Genomic DNA, 19742 nt, shown 5'->3' on the forward strand with positions numbered 1-19742 from the left:
CTAGTCATTGTCATGTTCTTCGCTCCTACTGCTAGTGTTGCTAAGAAAACGAAGATTGATAGCTTGGAAATGAACGTGATTGATCGGTGCTGGAGATGGAACCCGGATTGGAGAAGGAACAGGCCGCAACTTGCGACATGCTCAGTGGGTTATGCAGGGAAGATGACTAATAATATTGGAAAGGGCCTCACACGATACGTGGTAACTGATCCGAGCGACAACCCGCTAAAGCCCAAGCCGGGGACCCTAAGATACGGAGTAACCATGCTCAGAGGGAAAAAATGGATCACATTCCGAAGGAACATGCGCATCCAACTTGAAAAACCACTTCTCATTGGTAGTTTCACAGCCATTGATGGTCGAGGTGTTGAAGTTCACATTGCGGGTAAAGCATGCTTGATGATCTATAAGGTACGTACGTAGGAAGTTTATCGATCCCTTTATTTCAGGATTTAGTCTAATAGTTCATTACATTTTAGCTTTTTTGAGCTGAGGTGTGTGCTAGATCACTTTGCGGGCTAAATTCTTCCTTGATATAGAATTAATATATAATGAAATGAGCTGAAATTTAGAGTGATCGGGATTCGAATTCAAAACTCTATATTAATATGATGTTAAAGTATTATTGAATACGGATAGATATAAGTAAAGCTATCAAAAGAGAAAGAGCTGCTATCATATTATTTGTATTATGATCTTTTAACGTTGATCATCATCAATCAGGCAAGCAACATTATCATTCATGGCCTTCGGATCCACCATTGCCGGTCCCAAGCACCAAGCTCAGTGATGGGTCCAGACTCAAAGATATTGCCAATAGGTCCGATGGATGGAGATGCAATCAGATTGGTTACGGCATCAAAGGTGTGGCTAGACCATAACACACTGTATGCGTGCGAGGACGGTCTCCTAGATGTGACACGAGGTTCCACAGATATAACAATCTCCAATAACTGGTTCAGAGACCAGGACAAGGTCATCCTTCTTGGGCACGATGACGGGTTCTTGCGGGACAAGAACATGAAGGTTACTCTTATCTACAACCATTTTGGACCTAATTGCAACCAAAGGATGCCAAGGTACCTAGCTACGCATGCATGTTATTTTAATTTACTCGATCTACAATACCAATTATATATCAATATTCTCATATTATATATTTTGGAAGCGACGGACGTAAAAATTACCAGCTAGCTAGCGCGCAGCTTATTTACAAGATAAAACTACTTTGCATGCATGCAGGATCCGCCATGGATATGCACATGTGGTGAACAACTTTTACCAGGGATGGATGCAGTACGCCATTGGGGGAAGCATGAATCCGAGCGTCAAGAGTCAAGCCAACCTTTTTATTGCACCAAAAGCTGGGAACAAGGAGGTAATTTCAATGCATCCTAAGTAATAAGAATGAATATATATATATATATATAAATAGAAATTATGTATATTTTGGAACATAGTTTTATAATCATTAAGGAATATATATAATAAATATTATACCATATATTTATTATATATAGTATAATAAATTATATGTATTAATCATTAAGGAACATGATGTTGTCTATCAACATAAAAACAAAGTAAGAAATCATACAAAAGTGATAGAAGATTATTAATGTTAGATATGTATATATAGTCGTAGAATATATAAGTTTTACGTATTTTTTTTAAAAAATAGTAAGGTCTATTATTAAAAAATAATTTTTTTTTTTCACGTGAATCTTAAATTTATAAAAACTATCCATATAAGACATGAATGGCACGCAACGGTTTAAAAGTTAAAATTTATAAGAATCTTTTGCACGAAATTCTCTCAAATATACTGGTGAATTATTATCTTATAAATTCAACAATTATTTGTCAATAATTATTATTGTTATTGTTATTGTTGTGATGGGATGTGGAATGGAATGATTCGATCAATCTGTCGCTGATCGCGTACACATGATCAATGAAGTGATCATTAATTACTCCGTCCACGTCATACGTAAAGCTAGCCAGCACTCATCCATGCATGCAACGGCAATTAATTAATTAAATTCATGTTGAAACAGGTGACGTGGAGAAAGAGCTGCGGGCTGGGGGAAAAAGCAGGATCCTGCAACTTCTACTCAGTGGGGGATGCTTTTGAAAATGGAGCTTCTTTCGATCACTCGGCTGGTGGCGGGGCCGCCCCGCTCTATAACCGAGAACAAACTTTCCTAGTTGCAAATTCCAGATCTGTGAGGTCTTTGACAAAATCATCTGGTGCTTTGCGATGTACCCGACGCTCTAGATGCTGACTCGATCTATTATATATATATATATATATATATATATATATATATATATATATATATTATGAGAAATACTTTGATCTACACAAAAATATTAGACAATAAAGTCTACACATCAATATGTCTTAATGTATTAATACATTAGATTATATATAAGCCGCTTTGGATTGAGAGATCATGATCAACTTATCTTATTTCATTATTATTCATAAATTTTAATTCACAAATATTATTACTATTCATAAATCATCTTATTTGTGAATCCAAATTATTTTTTTATTTTTTTTATAAAATAGATTTGATAGATCACATTAAATAATATCAATGCGTAGACTTTCTTGTATAATATTTTTGTGTAAACATAACACTTCTTTGTATGTAAACTGGAAGGCTGAAAAAACTAAATCAAACTATATAATTTGTATGATTTGACATTATTTATATATAATATTGTTGGCTTGGCATGCCTATGGTTATTTTTTTATTTTTTTCTGTAATATTTGTTGAATGCAAATTCTAATCAACAATAATATATATATATAGTACTTATAAAACTTTATGTAAAATGATTTGTCTAAATGAGATAATATATTTCAATATCTTTTGATCTAAATAGTGACAAAAAAATTATAGGGTTGATCATATATTTTGGAAGTTTTACATAAGACCTCAGAATAGTGCCACTTTATGACATGGATAAGACCAAGAGAACAACTATTCTAAAATATGTCCAAACATTACAAAATATTTTTAATTTCAAATATTTAACTTTTTTATATAATTATTATCTAATCATTACAATTTTTCCAAACTCTCAATATTATTTTTTTAAATTTTAAAATAAAAATTATATTCAAACAATTTCTTTATTTTATAATATTTTTATTTAATTTTTTTCTATTATTTTCTAAGATTTAATAAAATATTTTAACTTAAATTATTTATTATTGTTCATGAATATACTAAGATATTCAAAATATCCGAACCAAAATGCTAGAGAGCACTGGAGATGCAGAATTAGAGAAAAAAAAAAAGAAGGTCTTGTTTATTCTCTAATGAGTAAACAATCTTCCACCAAAACAAAGAGGACACGTAAAGTTTCGACCAGAATCAAATTGTCATCCTGAACAAAATCGCATATTAGAATTAGATGAGAGGAATTAATAATATTATTATTTTATAATTTAAAAAAATTAAAATTTTATTATATTTTATATGTAAATTTAAAAAAATTATAATGATGAGATGAATTGAAAATATTTCTATATCTAAATAAGACCTAAATATAGGTTTAATTATAAATCACCACGCGTCAATTTAACTTTTTCTTAAAGAAAATTAAGTAAATATTAAACAAAGAAAGATATATTTTTATAATAAACTTATTTTTATATCTTAAGAAAACTAAAAAAAAAAACCTTAACTCAATACTTACGATTTGTAAAAAAGTTAAAATGCATATATTGATTTTACAATTAATTTTGTTATTTATACATCATTATAAATGGCCCCAACTTGACCCAGCTTGGGCTCTGGTCTTTACTATAAGGCCCGTTTGGATAATAATAATTTTAGTAAAAATTAAAAATTAAATAAAATATTATTAAAATATAATTTTTTAATATAATTATTATTTTAAAATTTAAAAAAATTAAATTATTTATTATATTTTATATAATAATTTAAAAAAATTATAATGATAAGATAAAATGAGATAAAATCGTTATCTGTATTCAAACGGAATCTAAATTTCATAGACTAATGATAAACTAGTAATACAGACTTGGTTAACTTGGTTTGTTATGTGATTTAGCTTATATTTTTAAGATATCTTTCATGTATCATTATTATGCGTAGTGATATACTTATAATTATTTTACAACATATTTTATAATTAATCAATGCTATCCCGTCGCTTCGGTAAAATAATCTTAACTTTATATACTTATCCTCAATTTGAAATAAATTTATAAATTTAGCATTTTGGTATCTTTTAAGACTCTCTCAATACCAAAATTTGATTTTGAAAAATGTTTTAGCTACATAGAAAATTATAAGTTGATATAGTTTGATGTGATATATCAAATTGTAAAATTATTTTTGTTATAAAATAGATATAATATATTATATTTATTAATTTATTTTTATAAAATCTTTTTATTATGAGCTATTTGATTTTCACTAGAATTCTAACGTACTAAAAAGAGAGAAACAAACAAGTATCATCAATGGAGTGCCAAAGACTTTGAGAGAGTGAGAGAGGAGAAGAGGAAAGAGGCTCACTGTCCTAACTACTAAGTAATAGCAACCTGATAAGGACATCTAGTACTTTCAGTAGGGCAGCACACTGTTCCTCTAATACCAAAGTCTTTCGGACTCTTTCCATTCTTATGGTCAGAGATACTGGACCCTACCCTTCTCCTCAAAGACTTGAATACAATAAAGAAAGCAAAAGCTCTTTACTCTTTACTTCTTCACACTAACACAGTTCACACACACACACACACACCCATGACAGACCCCTTTAATTCAAAAGCTAATATTTCAAATCATTTTTTTCCTCCCCAACCTCCCCTCCTTGTCTTTTTCTCTATTCTTTTCCACCTGCATTTGCCTGTCAAAACCCTAGGTTTCATTTGAAAACAGGGTTGTCATTATTGCCGTTGTGTTTAGTCATGATCCAGGACCTGCCAGCTTCTTGGACAGAAGTGTCTGTAGCTCTGTGAGCTTCTGATTTTTCTACATTTCTTATGAATAAGTCCTGTTTTAGGTTTCTAGGGTGCAACTCCTTCAGCTTTCAACATCACTTTCTCTCTGTTTGTTGTGGGTAAAGATCGAAAATTTTGTTGGGTTCTTGGATTTTCCTCATTCCAAGAAAAACCCTTGTAAAACCCACTGCTTTGAGATCTCTATTTATGCTCAATTTTTTGTTGTAATTTAGGAATCTCTGGTTTAGTTAAAGGTTTGTGGTTCGAGGGTTTAAAGTTGCAATCTTTAGGCACCAAAAATAAATTGTCTGGGTAACAAATCAATCAGTAAATGCATGGATGGGAGAGAAGCAATGGCCTTGTCTGGTGGCTCAGCTTCATATTACATACATAGAGGTGGAGTCGGTGGTTCTGTGTCTGGGACACAATCCGGGTTGTTACAAACACCACCTGGCTTGAGAACCGTGTCGAACCCGGGTATTCAGGCTCAGTCCAATGTCCGGAGCAGCTTGATTAGACCAACATTTTCAGTGGAGCCGCCGCATGCGAATTTCACTCATGGTGCCATTAGCATAGGAGTCCCTCCTGGAGTTCCATCCGGTGAGCCTGTAAAGAAGAAAAGAGGGAGGCCCAGGAAATACGGTCCTGATGGTTCAGTCTCTTTGCGGCTGTCTTCTATGTCTGGTACTCCTAATGCCACACCAGGTTCGAACATGCTAACCCCGAAGCGGGCTAGGGGGCGGCCACCTGGGAGCGGGAGGAAGCAGCAACTAGCTACTCTTGGTAATTTTTCCGTGTTAATTGGATTGATATTCATTTTATTATGATATGTTTATTTATATACACCTTCTACAAATAAGCATTGCCTCCCAGTTATATAGGCTTATGGACCAATTTGATTTTTAGGTGTCCCCTTCAAAAAAGATGTGGAAAAAAATTGGGTTTTAAGGGGTGATGGCTATTATAGTTTTGCCTTGAAGCACTTCATATGTTTCGGTCAATACGAAATAATTGTGGCACTTAACATGATTTTCAAGAAATCCCATGGTATCTTTGTTATTACAGGTCATCTTTAAATTTTTTTTTATTAGCACATGCTGGTTTTGTTTATTTCTGAAATTATCAATATGAATTGGAAATCGCGAGCAACGTCCTTGATTTCCACATTAACAAATAACACCTAATTAAAGAGAAAATTTCCTAAACATGCCTAGAAGTTATGAGATTAAGGTAACTATTGCTGAAAGAAGAGGCCCTGGCAGTGGCTTCTAGCTCCCTTTCTTGGGAGTCATTATATAACTGAAAGTGACTTGTAATAGCAAATTTTCTTACAGGCTTTTGGCATGTACATTAAGGTCTGTAGATTCTTTTTCAATACGTTTTGCTTGTTTGCTAGGTGAATGGATGAACAGTTCAGCTGGACTGGCTTTTGCTCCACATGTTATCACCATTGGTGTTGGGGAGGTAGGTTATGTCCCTTACAATTTCTTAGTCATCTAAAATATGAACACGCAATGGGTTCTCCAATTTCTTTTCTGAGGACCTTAAGACGTTTGAATCCTTTATGTCCACAAGTGTCTGTTTTATTGTCTTGGTTGCTGAGATATATTCCATTTCAACAGACTTTCCTGTACACACTTGCCTCAGCCCAATATGACCAATACTTATCCCAGTAAATTGGCTCCACAAGCCCTGAATGATTCCAGGGATGAAAACAGAAATTGCTTTACAAGCCCTGAAATGGTTTCCTTCCACAACTTGGTAGAGCATTGAAGTTCATGTTCATATTGCTTTTGTATGGATGGTAATAGATTCCAAAGGTCTTCTTGTACATAGATGATAATTGGAAATGGAGGTGATATTATGGTGAATAAAGTATGATACTTTTCGTGTTTCGACATAAAAGCTGCATAGATTTGTTCGAAATAGATTCAGAATAGGTGAGGTAGTTACACAAGTGTATTGAAGGAAATGTAGATTTATCATTAGGATGCCTTAAAAAATAGACAAGTAAGATATATACGCACATGTACATATCGATCTGCTGCAAACGCACATTTACATGTGTTTCAAGTCCTTACTGATAAAAAAAAGTGTTTCAGTCCTGTTTAATGTTCCTTTATTAAACATGTATCTTAGACTCTAAGGCCTATATGGTGATACTATTGTTTGGTAGCACCTTACAGTTATTGCTCAGAGGCATGTTAAATCTAATCTTTAACTATTAGGGTAATTGTCTTATCTTTTTCTTTGCAGGACAGTTTGTTTTTTTAAGTATTATTTTTGATCGGCAAGTATTTTTTTCGATTATAAGTATTTTTTTTTTCCAGGACATTGTCGCAAACATATTGTCATTTTCACAACAGAGGCCAAGGGCTGTGTGCATCTTGTCAGGCAGTGGTACAGTTTCTTCAGTAACGCTACGGCAACCTGCATCTACTGGTGTCAGTGTCACATATGAGGTTGAAGGATTCAACTATAGTCTATCATTCCCTCTCTCCATACACACACATTCACAGAATTAAGTATTCCATCATGATGTCTTCCCTTCTCAGTCAGACTTTGTTGATATCTTGAGAATTTTAGTTCAGAGATTGAGGTATAAAGGTTCAGAATGTTCTTTCCATGTTCAAGGCCATTTCATGCAGAGCCAAATAAGACCTCAAATATTCAGTATAACTTGATTTGTCTACTATTTCCAATTGCACACTGTTTCCTGCTCTCGTAATTTGTTTTTGTTGATATATAGAATAGTGCTTTTCAAAGTGAATACATTTAGTATATAAATGCTGTAGAATAGGACATTTATGCTTGATTATTACCGATGAAAGAGAAATGAGAGCAGCAGTGTATTCATTATCTACTTACCACAACAGCTTTGGGGTCCAGTCAGAACCAGTCATTATAGGCTAAGAATTGGGGATTATGACTTCGGGTTGTGCATATGCAATGAGCTATATTGTAGTTTTCAGATAGCAGTGGTTTAGCTTTCAATGGATGAACTTCGTGGTTAAATGAAATAGAGAAGGCCTCGAGCAAGGGGCAGGTAGGTGATAGAAGCAGAATGGTGGGTTCTGAAATACGGAGCTCATGCTAAAGTGGTATGGCTGGTACTAGGAATATGCTGGTAGGTTCAAGTTCAATAATGTCTCCCTCTAGCAGTATTTTGTTATTTTTATGGAGAAATTGGGTGTTTGGACATCATAGCTTGTTCCACAAGTCACAGAGATGTTGTAAGGAGATCCTAGTTCACAATGATGTATAAGATCTCTTATGATTGCTGCTTTTGATGAGCATAGTGAAACTCAGAAACAGAGGTAGTGACATGTCTACAATGGCAGTGGTCATGGTGAATTGTGCAGCTTGTGTTGTTGGACTTGGATTAATTTAGTGAATAGAGAGATAAAAAAGGCCTTAATTGGTGCGGCTTTGAGATTGAAGTGATTGACATTGGCTGTTGAAACTCAGAGCATGTCAACTTCAAAACAAGAACATAGAATTAGACATACTGGTGAATTGGCTGGTGCCATTTATCAAAAGGAGGGAAGCTAGCATGCTAAGGTTGGATTAGCATTCACCTCAAGCTCAACGTAGGACTATGTGAGGCCTGCTCCAACCAATGACGTCTTCAACTATTAAATCTGAGCATAGTGGATGGCCATTTTCAAAGCAGGGTTATGGTTATGTAATATTGTGCCAACCATTTTCACGGACTTGGGTATTTTTATGCAACATTATGCATAGAGACAACTTTGAGCTATTTGAAACCCCCGTGCCAACACAAACCATGTACTTGTCGTATTCCTCTATTCTGCTGTATGCAGTCACTTTTAATAGGTTTTGCAGCTTTTGGGTTTTTTTTTGCCTATTTTATTATCAGGCTTATGTCTTTTGCCACCATTTTTCTATATATAATTTTTTGAACACTTGAGGAAAATTGTTTTGTTTTTCGCTTTCATAGGGCCGTTTCCAGATACTGTGCTTGTCTGGTTCTTACTTGGTTGCAGAAGATGGCGGCCCTCGCAATCGGACAGGTGGCATAAGTGTTTCCCTTTCAAGTCCTGATGGTCACGTTATTGGGGGCAGCATTGCAATGCTTATTGCTGCAAGCCCAGTTCAGGTATTTTTCTGGATTTCCCAGACTATATCTTTCTTGTCCTGCTAGTGATGTCATTTTACATGCATGCTTGTGGAATTGTTTAAGGATGAAAATTTTGTGTGGCACAAAATATGAGTATTCCATGCATAGGCAGGTCTTTTGTTAGAGAGAGAGTGAGAGAGAGAGAGAGAGAGAGAGAGAGAGAGGGCATTTAATATGCTTGTTTGGTGGGGGACTGGATTGTGTGGTTTAACCTTTGTAAGTCTGGTGTTTATCTGTGAATCTGTATGCATGTGGGTCGGTGGAACATTTACAAGTGGCTGGTGGGTGGGCGGGGCTTCATTTGTATTGGGAGCCTAATACATGCTAAATATGTTGCAGGTGGTATTGTGCAGTTTTGTATATGGAAGTTCTAAGACCAAGACCAAACAAGTGGCTAGTGCCAAAGCTAATAAGGTTTCTGAAGCTCAGCGCAGCGACAAGTTAGCTACACAAACCAGTGCTTCACCTACACAAAATTACAGTCCCTCTATGACAGGCATTTGGCCTGTTTCACGGCCGCTGGAAATGCGAAACCAGCATACTGGTATTGACTTGACGCGTGGATGAACATTCGTTGCAACAGACACATGGCAAATTTGTATATATGTGTCGTTGTACATGAACTGAATCTAAGGGAATTGTAACTTGTTTGCTGGACCGTAGGATGACAGGTTTGTTCTAACATGTTCTGTAACAAAGCCATAATTTCAAGATTCTCGGGAAACAATCTTACTGATAAGTTGATGATATTTGGAGAGTTGGTGTTAGACTTTTGCGTGGGGGACTCCTAGGGATGTGCACGCTCATATTATTAAATGCGATTTATACAAAAAAAACTGATGCATGTTTGACTTGGCAGATGGTAGGAAAATGGATTCTTTCAAGGAAAAAAAATGAAGAAAAACATTTTGACGCGTTTTTGCCTCAAACAAAGCATCTACTAAGTTAGCACATACCATTTCGATCAAGTGGTGCACATGGTTTGTACCCTATACAAGTGTTCCATTCTAGGAGGATTGTTCAATTATTCAACTTGATTTCGCTCCTCCTGAAATAATTCAAACTTTGTTAAATAATTCTAAGTTGAGGCATGTAACTCGTTTACTGCGATCAAGTCTTGCGATGGCGTCACTAAAAGAGGGGTTTTGCTATACGTTAGTTACTATTCTTTTTCACACATCACACCTGATAGTTTTTTTTTTTTTTTTTCATAGTGTGTGGTGTGAGATAGTGAATAGTAGCTGGTGGGTATATTAATTACTAAAACAAATACACGCAAACCTGCTAAAACACCCCATCTCTCAGATCGACAATGCCCAATGACAAGGCGTGGAGAAAGCTAAAAAGTGCAACAACTTAAACCTTCATTAACTATCGCATATGGAGGAAGAAATGCAATCACATTCACATTCATACACGATACTATCCAGTGCAACTTTTAGGAGTCGGTAAAACACAAAAGGCAAGCTCACTGCTCGCATTCAAACGCTTCAAAATTAGGATGCCCCTTCCTCCCATGCCTATGCCCTTGCACAAGCTATAGCATTATTCATTCACTCCCAACAGCTTCTTGATGTCACGCTGCATTAGATGTTCAAAGTCAGGAGAATTACAAAAACTTTGATCAAGTAAACAATGATCTCTTGCTATAAAAGAACATCTAGATGGAATAAGCCAACTGAACTTCGAGAATGAAACGAAATTGAAAACCTTGTGTTTTACCTCAAGGCTAAGAGGAGCAGTTGTGGGATAATAACGATCGGCAACATGCCCATCCTTGTCGACCAGAAACTTGGCAAAGTTCCATTGGATATCATCCCCGAATATTCCCCATTTGCCCGACTTCAAGAACTTGTACACTGGAGCAGCATTCGCACCATTCACTTCAATCTAAAACAAGTATCAGAGTACCTTATGACCTTACAGGAATAGATGCGGGCAAGAGTAGAAAATCATGTAATTTGTTTCGACTGTGTTACAGTTCAAAGAATTACATAGTTGTTACTGATGGCACAATTAGATTTAAGCTAAGGCATATAAAATTCATGAAACTTGGGGCTTAAACAAGTGTAGGAATTGTGCAGTGACTATGTCCGTATCATTTATTTCCTTTTTAACTGGGAGGAGAAATGAACTTATTCTTGATGCATTTCCCATCTGGATGTAAATGAACTTCTTTCATAGGCATACCAAACATGTTGTGGCCCACCATTTAATTGATTGGAAAGGGAGGGAAGACAAGGAAATTGATGGACAAGGGTCTGCCAATGCATTAGGAACAGCATGCAAATAGGCATTTTCTACCTGTCCCATCAACCACAACCGTTCAAAAGAACTTTCGAATTGTACAAGAAAAGAAAAATATTTACTACACTGTAGTAGCCCGATAAATGTGATTCAGAGGTGGCTGTGAGTATAAATGCAACAAAATTATACTTTTCTCAGATCTACCTTGTCAAAGATAGGAAACTCCGATTTGAAGCGAGTGCAGACAAAATCCGTAATCTGATCATTACTCCCTGGTTCCTCCTCACCAAACTGATTGCATGGAAATGCCAGAACCTCCAAGCCTGCATCAAACCCCAAGACATTGTACAAAATAAATAAACAATATTTTGAAAAAAAAAGGTCATGATGAGCTCTCAAACTAGTCTTAATGCTTGTATGATGGGAAAAGATTGAACTCGTGATCACTGAGGGTATCCTTGACTTCCTGATATTCTACAGGCTGGCTTAAGAGACGTGGAGACATTCAAAATGAATAAGAGAAATTAGCAGAGCAAGCTTGATCTACACATTGTGAACTTGAATCTGCTCACAGATAATGAGGAAGAGATAAGGACATGGGAACCATATGTATGAAAAGTGTATTTGTAAAATTCAGCCCAAGTGTTTTTTTCCCCTTTACCATTTTGAAAATTAAGGATTGTCGAACTGACTGACATGGAAGGACATTGCAATTACAAGAAGAATCAAAGTGCAAACCTTGATCTTTATACTTTTCATACAGTTGATTCAACTCTATGTAATTTGAGTTGGTCATGCCACTGCAAGAATCAACAAATAAACAACGTATAAATATTTCTCACTCTGAAGTAATGAGATTGAGGATGCTTTGCATACAAAGGAAAAAATTATAAGGAAGAAGGTGAGCCTTATCTTTTGATTAAAAAAAAATCGGCTAAATTTAACTGTAACACTTTAATATAACATGTTTAGGTTTAAATGAAGCAAATGCAGAATACCATTTGGAAGCAACATTGACGATCAGTAGAACCTTTCCCTTGTAAGTGCGAAGATCAACATCACTTCCCTTAGCATCCTGAAAGCGAGAAGAAACATTAGCATACAAATAGCTAACATCATGAAATAACAAATAGAACTGATTTCTTCAACATCTTCTTGTATGCTAATGAGGCATTTAGCGTGATACACTAGGTGCATATGTCCTATATCATTTAACCATAATACGTGGCGCTTAGAGGCTTTACCCGAAGGCACAATAATGGAAATAATTTAATTACCATGCTCTCTATTTAAGCAGAAGGAAACCATCTTAACCTCCTCTCTCGTCTTCGTAAGAGTCATATTTTCATCCCCTCAGTTGCATCCGTTTCCAACACATTCTATGTAATCCAAAGACATGGCTATAACCCAAGATATTGAAGCGCTCTAAATGAACCTAGAGTTCCAATTCGTCTTAAATTTCAGACGAAATCCGAGTTCTCTAATTTACTCTTTAGTGTTCCATAGCACCAAAACAAGTGAATTTTTGCCTGCACATGAGAAATAATTCCAACAGACAAGATCCGAAATCCTTCATTGGGTTGGTAATAATGCCCCTGAGACCATATATAGCACTTCTACAATGTCTCTGAGACCTGTAACACTTCTTTCAGTACTTTCTACTTGACTAATCGACTATTATAAACTGTATGATCCTATGAAGTCCCGAGTCTGGAAAAAAGAATACCCATGTAAAGAATGCGCTTTTATTCCACAGAAACCCAGGTAAAACGATAAAAGGCAAAATCTTTATAAGTCAACTTATCATAAAAGGCTAACGCTTTGATGCAAGAGACGACCTTGATAGTGAATTCGTAGATCGATTGAGGCTCCTTTGTGGGTTGGCTTGCCATCCTGTAATCTGGGCGGCAGTAGAAGCGCACAAATGACAATAGAAGCACAGTCGCAGACTCGCAGTAACAGTTTGAGGTAGCAGAGACGAAGTGTTGTGCTTTTTGACTTTTCAAGCGATGCTCTTACACGTCTGAATATTTTTCTCTCTCTCCTTTTCTTTGCTATTGAAAATATAACTTTTATTTGAGTAAAGCTATGACATGGGCTGACGTGTCATATAACTGCGTTAAAATTAAAATTATGAATTTATAAAACTTAATAAAATGAATTTTGTATATAAAATGTAAGTAAAATTATAAAAAATGTTAATTATAGTTAAAAAAAATTTACAACAAAACTTCTCTATATATCAATGGCAGGTTTGGAGGATGGGATGAGACACAAAATTCTCATCTCATTTCATCTCATCATTACATACTTTTTAAATTTTCATATAAAATATAATAAATAATTCAAAATTTTCAAATCTCAATTTAATTTTTTCAAATCCCAACACAATAATAATACTAAAACATAATATTTTAAACACTAAAACAAAATACAAAATTCTTATCTCACCCCCAAACTTGTCTTTGTTAAAAATTAAAAATTTTAAATTTTAAAATAAAACTAATAAAATAAATATTATTCATAAAATTATAAATATATATAATAGTACTCAAATTATAAACCCATGTTCATTCTAATCATATAAATTTTTTTTTTTTTACAATGTTTTCTTCTCTAGAGTTTTATCTTTTTGGATAGTGTTAGTGTGCCTGACCGTTGGGTATGTTCACCGCAAATTTTATTTTTTACATTTTTTAACATATTTAAATATTTTTAAAAAATAAAAAAATACACTAATACATTAATAATGACTTAATTAATAAATAAGTAAAAGAAAAAAAATAAATAGATGAGTGATCTTTTATAAAAAAAAATAATAATGAAGAAATAAAATGAAGCTATCTTTGTTCCAAAAAACCGAACGCACGGACGTTTGCGCCTAGCGTACTCAAACTTGCATGCTTTGAATAAAAAATTAAATCGAAATTTAAAAAATAAAATTTAAAATTAAAGACATGAAGAGAAGCTGATCCAATGCAGCTACCGAAGAATCCGATATTAATATATATTTTTTAATCATTTTTAATATTTAAAATAAAAATTCATAACATCCTTAAAAAAATATTTTTTTAATTATTAAGTTAAAAAAAATTTATCGAGACCCATAAATTGTTAAATATATTTAACAAAAACTTATTTATTTATATAATCATAAAATTTTTAAAAAAAACTAACAAAATAAATTTTATAAATAAAAATATAAATACACGTAACACCACTCGGCTCCATACTTCAAACTTGTACTAGTACAACTTTTTAATGTTTGGGGGTATTATTTATTTGTTCAAAACAAACATTGTGTCTCTAGATCATCCATCCACCACCGAGAATCCCACCACTCTATGGTGGACATCCTCCAAAAGGGGCATTCACCCCTCCAGCGATGACTCCGACCGTCACCCAAGGGTCAGAGCCCCCTTCCCGACCAACCACTTGGTGGTAGGGTGATCAATATCCACCATAAGAAGGTTGAATCACAACGTATTTCCGTCAAGGTGGTACTCCTCAAAAGACGCATTCGCCCCGGCCTAGAAATACAGGTTACAAAAACGTACGTACTTTACATCAAGCGGTTGAATTGACACGTTAGAGCATCTATATATTCAAATATTTAATTAACTATGAACAATATTTATCTAAATTTAGATAGCTATTATTTATTCTATAAAACTTATTTTAATCATTATTTCTCTCCTTATAATCCTTTATTTTTCTACATCTTTCAATTACATAACAAATCTTCATCTACACATTTATTTTATTATTATAATATATTATATATATTTTTCATTTTATTATATTTTTAATATAATATATAAAAATAATTATATTTTGTATTATTGTATTTATATTATTTATGTCAAAAATATGTAATGTATGCTAATTGAAAAATATATATATAAAATCGATTTTAGCAAAAAATTAATAATAAAAAAATAATAATAATTTATTATTTTATCTCTAATATACATAAACTAATTTGAAGATTTAGCTTGAATGACAAAATAGTTATGCAAAAGAGGTGACTTTGCATATATATATATATATATATAGACAAATGTTAATTCTCTAAAGAAGAATGCAACTGCCTACTAGCCTTCAACATGCTCTGATTTATATCACTAAAGACTGTGTATACTTTCAGTAAAATTTCAGTTACAGAACAAGCTATGGCTTCATTTTTTCTATGGCAGATATGGCTTTTTATTTATACATAAACAAAAGCAACTTTAGCAAATATCCAGTAGTAAGGAGAGACACATTAGGAAAGATTCACATTATGACGTTTATTCTTATTCATAGCAGTAGAAGCGTTTATCTACTAAGAGTTGAGGAAGCAGTTCGCAGCACTCAAGCACTCCCCAACAGCTTCTTTATATCTTTCTGCAATAAAGGCAAGAGGAACCAAAATTTAAAAAATCTAAACCAGACGAGCCATTTAGTAGAATGAAAATGAATGTACTACCATGTATTGGCTTTACCTCAATGCTGAGAGGGGAGGTTGTGGGGGCATAACGGTCAACAACATTACCATCTTTATCAACCAGGAATTTCGAAAAATTCCACTTTATATTGTCTCCGAATAGGCCACCTTTGCTAGACTTCAAGAACTTGTACAACGGAGCAGCATCTTTACCATTCACATCCACCTTACAGTGCATGAAATAAAGTTTCATCAGGCATTACTCCAACTAAGATTAGGAGAAAAAAGGCATAAACCCAAGAAGCAAATGAATGAATTGAATATGTCTTTCACAATCATACAATGATTCCTAATACAACTGCTACCTTCAAATTCTCAATCTCTCATGTCTACCCACAAATGCACAGGACATAATGTAAGATTTGTATTGATTTTGTCCACCCCAACTGACCTTTCAGCAACCAATACCAGCGTTTAGGATTTTAATTATATCATAAGGAGCAAGTCATTAACATGAAAGCTCACTAACCCATAATAGTTTGTCCTCGATATGATCTAGAACTGTCCTCAACAGTTTGCCTACTAAACTGCCCAAAAGGCTGACTAATAGAAAATCTCATCCTGATTAAGCAATCTGGCTACATATATCCACTTATATGACTCAGGTTCAGAATATAGAAAGGGCATAAAGAGTCGCTGGAAGACATTATCCGATGACATTATCCAACAACTGGCATACAACAGATTCAGAATGACAATAGAGATCTAAAGAATTTTTGTATAACAAAAAGAATATCCAAAGATTAGAAGGAACACATGCAAGAAATTCTTACCAAGAGAAATAAAAATCCTAAATTAATAGCCCGAACTCTTTCCCAAGCTCATTGGCAAAATTTAATGGTCACCCAGAAAGAACCTACTTATCTGTCGAAAGTTTCACCCATCCTGTTCCTTTACAATTAATCGTTCAAACTAAAAAGCTGTATGTCAAATTAATCCAGCTTTATTTAGCTCCTTTTCTGTATAGTTATCCAGAATCAAAGATAAGCAAAGTCTCTAGAGCTATATTAAAGTTTGAGTCTCGAGGGTATAAATAGGAAAACATGGAATTTCTATGTAGGTCCTACCTTATCAAATATAGGGTACTCTGCCTTGAAACGAGTGCAAGCAAACTCTAAGATCTGTTCATTGTTCCCTGGCTCCTGAGCTCCAAACTGATTGCATGGGAATGCCAAAATCTCCAATCCTGAACCAGGGCAGAAGCAAGTTTGCTCAAGCAACCAAAATAAAAAGGGAGGAGGAAAAATCACATCTAGATGAGCAAAACATGAGTCCAGAGACAAACTTTTTATAACACAAACTTTTTCCCCCCTTTTTCTTTTCTTGTTGATTAGGATGGGTGTGATATTACACCACTGAAGGAAAATTTCAAAAAAAAAAAAAAAAAAAACCTGAACAAATCAAAACAAATGAAATAGAGAGGACAAAATAAAAGCAAACCTTGATCTTTGTATTTCCCGTACAACTGACTCAACTCAGTATAGTTAGAATTAGTCAAGCCACTGCATCAAAAGTGAAAGTTAGAACTAAATCATCTCATCAAGTATTGGGGCATTAGGGCCACTATCTTTCAAAGGTGTTCATCACTGCTCCTCACTTGAGAACAAAAGATTTAGATCCTCTTTTGTAACCGGTGCTGGTTTAAGAAAATTATTGCTGCATCCACTTGGAATTTGGATATTTCGAAGCGATTATACGTGTATATAAATCTCGATTACTTTAAAAATTTTGTTGTGCTATGAGGATGTCGAGGAGCATAATTCACACACTGGCTGATTTTATTCAGATCCAGATATTATCATCCAATGTTTAGTCTCCAAACAGAATCGAGCCATCTTTACTAACTGGTCTAAAAAGAAAAAGAAAATACGAAAAGCTAAAGCATACCATTGGGATGCGACATTTACGATCAAGAGGGTCTTCCCCTTATACTGGCTGAGATCAACATCGTTTCCCCTAGCATCCTGCAAGCATGAAAGCAGACTAATTTGAACAGAGTTTGTGTAGTGGCAAATTACGAATATATTCACCTAAGACACAAACTGATCCCAAGGAAGATAACGACGTCAAGACAAACGTGAATATTCCTTCGGAGTTAGGACGCTAACCAGGGCGGCTCAATGGTAAGGCCATTTAAGCCATTGCCTAAGGCCCTCACTCTATGTAAGACTCCTAAAATTAAAAATGAGGTATTTTTTTTTTAAAAAAGAAATTAAAAACCATTTCATTAAATAAAACTTTAAATAATTTTTATAGTTTTCAATGTATGCAAGCCCCATAATACTATATTTAATATTTAATACAATAAATTTTTTTTTATAAGTAATATAATGAATTATTTATATTTTAAATAATTTTTTTAAGATCTTGCTAAATTGAGGCATAAAATCTACCTTAAGGCCTCATTTTAAGTTGTTGTTGTAAATATAAATTCACAACAACTGTATTTAAAGGCTTTAAATAAAATCTCAATATTCCATATAATAATTTATATTTTATTATATTATAATTACAAATACTCTCTTAAAATTTCGTCTTTAGGCCTCAATTTGTATTGAGCCGCCCCTGACTTAGCTAAGGCTCCTGACTTAAAAGAATAAAAATACAGCCATCAGTACTCCGTCTTGCACTTATGCAGAAAGAGGTATACATTCTAGTGACTAGTCCGACGCCTATGACATTTAGTTGCAACATTTAAAGAAACTATCACAATTACCAAGCAAACACATGCGAACCGAAAGGAAACCCTACCTAAAATCACAGCTTTTTGGTTGTAACTTGATTATTATTTTCATATCGTTTTTCTCGGCATCCAAACAAACGGTTACTTAGACAGTAAAGCACTAACTAAATTTCATTATCAATATCATTCAGTTTCCCACCACTCAAGCAGCTTACTGTTGAATGAACGTATAGAATCGAAACCTTTTCTTGCCAAAACGAACTATACCAACCAAATAAAAACAAAACCCATAGAAAAAAGCCAAGCATCTACGAAGTTGACAAAGGAAAGAACTTCCAAAAAGACAGAGAAACTAACCTTGACGGTGAAATCGTGGACTGTGCTGTTCTGGGATTGGCCAGCCATTGCCCGAACCGAATGCAAATTACACAACACTGGCCCCAATAAACCGGTCTTGATTGGCGGAGTTAACAAAGAAACTAGAGAAACCTGCGAAGAGCACAAAAGGGTTTGCTTTTTATCGGATAAGATCCGCCTTGACAAGGGAAAGGACGCAGCTACGGGTCGCAAGAAATGGTTTTTATGGAGGAGAAAGTGAGGAGCGAACCGGAGCATCGAGCTATATAGCTTGGTGCGTGCCTTGGGTCAACCTCATGGGTTATAAAGAAAGATTTGTGGATCTACCGGATACACGTGGACGGTTCTGAACGTCTAAACGTGTGGATGTTGTGACAAGTATTGGCCTTTGGCGGTACTCTGCCGCCTTTATGTTAGTACGTGCCCACTGTGTGTCCTAGTATAAATTATATATATTTTTTGTTTTTTATTTTAAATATTTTTTAAATATATTTAAAATTTTTAAAAAAATATTAATATACTAATAATCATTTCCTTAATTATTAATAAATAAATAAATATATAAATAGTCAAAATAAAAAAAATAAATAAAAAGACATATTAACATTATTCAAATGTAGAATGCAATGTGAAAGGGAGATTTTTAAAAGTAATTGGAAAATGCTTAGCCACCGAGAGGTGGTCTCTCCCCATTTTTTTTATTTAATAATTAAAGAAATAATTTTTAATGATGTGTTTTTTTAAAAATATTTAAGAGTATAAAAAATTTATGAAAAAAAAAATATGAGAATACACTTCTCAGAAAACATTGTTGCGTGGAATGCTACGTGTAAGAAAGATT

The 19742-nt window shown here is 34.1% G+C and overlaps 4 protein-coding genes across 4 annotated transcripts; 2 read left to right on the forward strand and 2 right to left on the reverse strand.

Moving 5' to 3' along the window:
• On the forward strand, window positions 1-2285 carry LOC109014461 (putative pectate lyase 14). The gene is made up of 4 exons (XM_018996931.1): window positions 1-411; window positions 724-1079; window positions 1243-1378; window positions 2058-2285. Exons 1-4 carry the CDS (start codon window positions 13-15, stop codon window positions 2283-2285), a joined length of 1119 nt encoding a protein of 372 aa, XP_018852476.1. The 5' UTR covers window positions 1-12.
• Window positions 2286-4752: 2467 nt separating this feature from the next.
• Window positions 4753-9895, forward strand: LOC109014458 (AT-hook motif nuclear-localized protein 5-like). The gene is made up of 5 exons (XM_018996928.2): window positions 4753-5770; window positions 6384-6451; window positions 7318-7449; window positions 8949-9107; window positions 9468-9895. The coding sequence occupies exons 1-5, from the start codon at window positions 5323-5325 to the stop codon at window positions 9693-9695; spliced, it is 1035 nt and encodes a 344-aa protein (XP_018852473.1). The 5' UTR covers window positions 4753-5322; the 3' UTR covers window positions 9696-9895.
• Window positions 9896-10466: 571 nt separating this feature from the next.
• On the reverse strand, window positions 10467-13401 carry LOC109014460 (probable glutathione peroxidase 8). The gene is made up of 6 exons (XM_018996930.2): window positions 13214-13401; window positions 12374-12450; window positions 12114-12175; window positions 11580-11698; window positions 10851-11018; window positions 10467-10709 (listed from the first exon to the last, which is right to left on the reverse strand). Exons 1-6 carry the CDS (start codon window positions 13265-13267, stop codon window positions 10674-10676), a joined length of 516 nt encoding a protein of 171 aa, XP_018852475.1. The 5' UTR covers window positions 13268-13401; the 3' UTR covers window positions 10467-10673.
• A 2051-nt stretch (window positions 13402-15452) lies between these two features.
• On the reverse strand, window positions 15453-19175 carry LOC109014459 (probable phospholipid hydroperoxide glutathione peroxidase). Its single transcript, XM_018996929.2, has 6 exons — window positions 18902-19175; window positions 17749-17825; window positions 17302-17363; window positions 16929-17047; window positions 15860-16027; window positions 15453-15761 (listed from the first exon to the last, which is right to left on the reverse strand). Exons 1-6 carry the CDS (start codon window positions 19157-19159, stop codon window positions 15729-15731), a joined length of 717 nt encoding a protein of 238 aa, XP_018852474.1. The 5' UTR covers window positions 19160-19175; the 3' UTR covers window positions 15453-15728.
• Window positions 19176-19742: the final 567 nt, after the last annotated feature.

This window comes from Juglans regia, chromosome 2, assembly GCF_001411555.2.
Source record: "Juglans regia cultivar Chandler chromosome 2, Walnut 2.0, whole genome shotgun sequence".
In the NCBI taxonomy this organism is placed as follows: Eukaryota; Viridiplantae; Streptophyta; class Magnoliopsida; order Fagales; family Juglandaceae; genus Juglans; species Juglans regia.